General features: G+C 31.9%; 1 protein-coding gene across 1 annotated transcript; it reads right to left on the reverse strand.

The window, feature by feature from the left end:
• Nucleotides 1–1,836: 1,836 nt before the first annotated feature.
• On the reverse strand, nucleotides 1,837–2,993 carry LOC100929263 (olfactory receptor 5D13-like). The gene has a single exon (XM_003773796.2). The coding sequence runs from the start codon at nucleotides 2,863–2,865 to the stop codon at nucleotides 1,921–1,923; it is 945 nt and encodes a 314-aa protein (XP_003773844.1). The 5' UTR covers nucleotides 2,866–2,993; the 3' UTR covers nucleotides 1,837–1,920.
• Nucleotides 2,994–5,650: the final 2,657 nt, after the last annotated feature.

Consider the following 5,650-nt stretch of genomic DNA (forward strand, 5'->3'; position numbering starts at 1 on the left):
TATGAATAGAAAATTTTCAGATGAATAAATTAAAATCATTTCTAATCATGTAAGAAGGTGATTGGAATCACTATTTATCAAAGAAATACAGATTAAAATAACTCTGACTTACTACTACATGCCTCTCAGATTGGCTGACATGACAGGAAAAGCTAATGATGAATATTGGAGGGGATGTAGAAAAACTGGGGCACTGATACAATATTAGTGGAACTGTGAATGGATCCAGCCATTATGGAGAGCAATTTGGAACTATACTCAAAAAGTTATCAAACTGTGCATATTCTTTCACCCATAAGTGTTTCTATTAAGCCTATATCCCAAAGAGATCTTAAAGGAAGGAGAGGGATTCACATGTACAAAAATGTTTGTGGCCGGTCTTTGTGTAGTGGCAAGAAATTGAAAACTGAGTGAATGCCCATCAGTTGGAGAATGGCTGAATAAATTATGATATATTAATGTTATGGAGTATTATTGTTCTATCTAATGATCAGGAGGATGATTTTAGAGAGGCCCGGAGAGACTTAAAGTAACTGATGCTAAATGAAATGAGCAGAACCAGGAGATCATTATATACTTCAACAACAATACTATATGATGACCAGTTCTGATGGACCTGGCCATCCTCAGCAACGAGATCAACCAAATCATCTACATATATATGAATGTGTGTGAATAAAATCATTGTATAACTGTTCTCTGCTGAGCATTTTTAATTTTTTTTTCTTTCCCCCACCCTTTATTCCCTTCCTCCCAAATGGGCTACAGCTAAGCATTAGATATATTTACACACACACACACACACACACACACACACACACATTCATACACATACACCTACATTAACAACTACCCACAGACCGACATACATATCCATATGTCTATATATACACATTTTATTACATATTTGTTTCTTTTAGTTTTTTATAAATGGTTTTATTTTCTGTTTTTTTTAATATAAATATATTTATGAATCACATTGGAAGAGGAAAATCAGAACAAAAGGGAAAAATCATGAGTAAAAACAAACAAACAGACAAACAAAAATCAATATAGCATGTGTTGACTTACTTTAATTCTTTATAATTCTCTTTCTGGATGCAAATGGTATTTTCTTTCCAAAGTTTATTGTCTTGGATCACTGAACTACCAAGAAGAATCAAGTCTTTCATTTTTGATCATTGTGTTACCTTGAAGTTACTGTGTACTGGTTCTGCTTGTTTTGCTAAACACCAGTTCACATAGATCTTTCCAGGCCTTTCTAAAAATTAGTTTATTCATCTTTTTTTTTGTAGAACAAGAGTATTTATTACCTTCACATATCAAAATTATTCAACATTTCATTATTTTCCAACAACTATACTAATCATTTTGTCAGAAAAAAAAACTCAACTTTATAAAAATTCTATTAGTCCATTGTATTTTTCCAGGATTCATTGATTATTGTTCCCTTCCAAAATTTAATAATCTCATTCATCAAAATAGCTGTTTGTGGCAGGCTTCAAAAAACCACCAGCTCACTCAACTAACTCATACCTTAATTTTTTTGGACCTTTCTCATCTATGAAATAGTGGAAAAGGAAAGATTGAAATAAAGTAGCCATGCTTCAAATCTTGTAGAAATAATAGATTGCTTTTTATAATAAATTGACAAGGAATTTTAATGAAAAGTTTTGAGTTTGATGTTACATGATGGAGTACATTTTAATGATTTAACTGCAGTGTTATTTCTCATTTCAAATATTCTTTCTTTATTTACCTAATAATTTCCATGACTTTTCTTCAGATGGTTATATAAAATATAGATATCAACACTAGAGAAATGTGTAACTGAATAGAACTCAGAGAATTGATTAAATATTAATCTAAAATTCATCAGATTTAGTTTAGCGAGTAGTCATATCATTCATGTCAATGGAGTTACTGAGAAATAATTTTGAGATGCATTAGTTTCTTGAAGGTTTTCTTTACATCATTATTCCTTAGACTGTATATTAAGGGATTTAACATGGGAATAATCACAATATAAAAAACAGATCCTACTTTGATAAAAAGCCATGAGTTTTGAGAGTTGGGAATACAATAAAGCAAAAGAATGGTTCCATAGAAGATGGTGATGGCTGTCAGATGGGAGGCACAAGTGGAAAAAGCTTTATATCTCCCATTGGCTGAATTCATTTTGAGGATAGTGACAAAAATAAAAAGATAGGATAGAAGGATGATAACCAAGGTGCATAATGTGTTGAGATTTACAAAGATAAAAAATATTATCTCACTGAAATGTTTATCAGAGCAGGAAGCAGAAAGAATGACAGAGTATTCACATACAAAGTTGTTAATGATTTTGGTCTCACAAAATGTCATTATAAGAAGGGAATAAGTGAATATACTAGAAGAAATTATACCCCATGCATATGCAACAGTCACCAGCACAGCACAGAGCTTCAGAGACATGGAAATTGGATAGAGCAAAGGATAACATATGGCAACAAAGCGATCATAGGCCATCACGGCCAACACCACCATCTCTGTTATTACACAGATGGTACCAGTGGAAAACTGTGAGATACAGGCCTTGATAGAAATGCTTCTGTCTTCTACAACTAAATTTTCTAGCAATTTTGGTGTAACTATAGTGGAGTAACAGAAATCCACAAAAGACAAGTGCTTGAGGAAAAAGTACATGGGGGTATGGAGTTTGGGGTTGATCCTAATGATCACAATCATGCCCAAGTTTCCCACCACAGTGACTGCATAGATAGTGAGGAAGAGTAGAAAGAGGGGCACCTGGAGCTCTGGATACTCAGAGAATCCTAAGAGAATGAACATGACTACTGCACTCTGATTTTTGTCAGGGGTCATCATAATTCCTGTTGGAGAGAATGGAGAGAAATGGATTAGGAGAAGTGAAAGATGAGTGAAATTGTGGAACTGCAGATAATGGTGTGCAATGCGGAATGTGAATTAGAAATTATTATTATAATTATGAAAATAGTAATAGCATTAATTTCAAAGTTAGCATCACTCTCAATACTATACTTTTGTTCTGAGAGCCGGAAAAATAAAAGCCAAAAGAACAGTGAGAAATAAAATGATTTGATTATATGGATGGGTAGAAATTCACAGAATTGGTAAAATCTCTGCTTCAAGAAATGTCTATTCTATAAAGTTAAGCTCATTTAGAACTCCTGAATTTAGGAGAACCCCTGAACTCATAAGTCAGTCTACCTCAGTTCTTTACACATCAAAGTGAAAGGACAAAGGTGCTTAATCTCACCTTTCACTTTGGTGTTTATTGCATCATCCTGAGTATAACATTTCTACCCATTTGATGTAATTTGCTTTTCTGGAAAAAAGAAAAAAGAAGTCAAAGCTCTATTTAACATACTATTGCTTCAAATATGAGTACATATACATGCATATATAATACTATGTATAATATATAATATATATAATAATAACATATATATATGTGATATATATGTACACGGATGTGTGTAAACACACTAAGTCATATATATATATATATATATATATATACATCACACAGTAATGTGTGTATGAATGTATATATTTGTAAATATATATGCACATATAGACATACACATGTATATGAATAACTACCCACAGTGTCATTCGTGCATATATACTAGATATGTGTATGTGTATGTACAGGCATGTTTTTGAGCACTAAAAGTATACGCAATTTCCTAATCTTTTCTTCAATTTATAGATGTTAAAAGAGGAGAATATTTTTTAAGTTATTCTACGATAGCACAAGTTGGAGCTATTATTTAGAGAAATTTCAGCAGGGAGAATCTAGTGAGGAAATTTTACATACACCATATTTCAGTAAATTAGTATGGCAATAAAATTCAAGTAATGTGTGCTTTAACATAAAAATTTACACATAGCAATAGTTTGCTATAGAGGTAGCTAAGGGATAGGTTTTCCTGATTTCACACTTAGTACTCTAAGTTCAAATCTAGGCTCAGATACTTATGTGACTCTAAACATTTATTTAACCACTATTTACCTCAATTTCTTCATTTTTCAAATGGAGAAAATATTTCCTCCAGTTGTTGTGAAGACCAAATTGGATGATATTTGAAAAGTGCCAAAGATAATACCCAGTTCATAGAGCTCTATTAATGTTAGAAAAACTTCAGTCTAGTTCATGAGCCTTAATGATTGTATAATCATTAATCAATCATTTCACCTATTTTCCTAAGATTTATACCAAAAATAAAAATTAACTACTCTTTTTGCCAGGTATTGTGCTAAATATTTTGTGATTATTATGAAAATAATTCTTAAAAATATCCTGAAGAGGTAGATTGACTTATTATTTAATCTTTATAGATTGGGAATCTGATGCTGACAGAGGTTAAAAGACTTGCCCATATGTATATACACAGCTAGCATCTTGAGTTTGGATTTGAATTCAGGTTCACCTGAATTCAGAGGCAGATTTCTATTTATTGTGCTATAAAATACGAGGTTAGACTAGACAATATTTAAATTTTAATTCCTGATACCACATTATTTATTCAATTTTTTAATCATTTTAAAAATCATTACCAAATTTATACATTAGCATCTATTGGTCCTTTTTATTTTTTTATAAATAGTATAAATAGTCTCCAGATAGACAAGGAAGGTCCCTATTTGTTGAATCCTGGATTCAACCATCTGAAATGGTTCCCATATAGTTGGTGGCTATAATGGAAAACAAGTCAACCTGAAGTTACAAGAAAGAATTAGAGAAAGCCTAAGAAAAGGGTGTTTTAGAGATCCATTAACTTATCTTTTCTTCCAAAGAGTGATCAAGTATATCTCTTTAAAAAATAGCACAATGTAGTGATTATCTTTCAAGTAGAAAACAACAATTTAAAAAGACAAAACTGAAAATAAAAACAAATGAATGACTAGCTAGCTAGCTACAGAGACAGAGACACCGAGAGAAACACAAAGACAAAGACAAAGACACAGAGACAGAGGACAGAGACATAAAGAAATGAGCCAAAGATGGTGGAGGTTTAGTTCAATGAGAAGTAAGCTACATGACATGAGAATTATGAAATGGGTCATGGAGATGAGATGGGAGTCATTTCAATTTGAACTTCTCTTTTTATAGAAGCTTAACAGAAGATTATTCTCCAATTTTCTATGTCTTTAATCAATGGACTTTTGTAAGAGAATGTGCTACTTAGTAAGTCCAGATGTGTATATTATTCCAATATCACATTTCATTCAACATTAACATTATTAAGTTTTACTCCAGTCTTTACTACTTTAACATTTTTCCACATGTAGCTTCCAAGGCTTCTGTATCCCCCCCTCCCACAATTCATTCTTTAAATGTACAAATTTCAGGATTTTCCTTTCACTCATTCTTATTTCTCATGAACAAAAGTTTCTCCCCTGGGATATTTTCCTCTTAACTCTGTTTCTGTTGTAATGCTGTGGCCAATAGTTGACATTTCTTAAATTCTAATGAGCTTTCATTTCCCCCCCAAAATATTTATATGATTCCTGAGTTTCTACAAAGGACAACAAATGGCTCTCTTAATTATCACAATCTATAATCCTTGTTCCCTTTTAAATGTCTTTCCCAAGTTGTCATCTACATAATCAGTCAATACATAAT

Source organism: Sarcophilus harrisii, chromosome 6, assembly GCF_902635505.1.
Source record: "Sarcophilus harrisii chromosome 6, mSarHar1.11, whole genome shotgun sequence".
In the NCBI taxonomy this organism is placed as follows: Eukaryota; Metazoa; Chordata; class Mammalia; order Dasyuromorphia; family Dasyuridae; genus Sarcophilus; species Sarcophilus harrisii.

Coding starts and splice junctions, on each gene's coding strand:
- LOC100929263 (XM_003773796.2), bottom strand. CDS start 2,865: ATGATGACCCCTGACAAAAATCAGAGTGCAGTAGTCATGTTCATTCTC.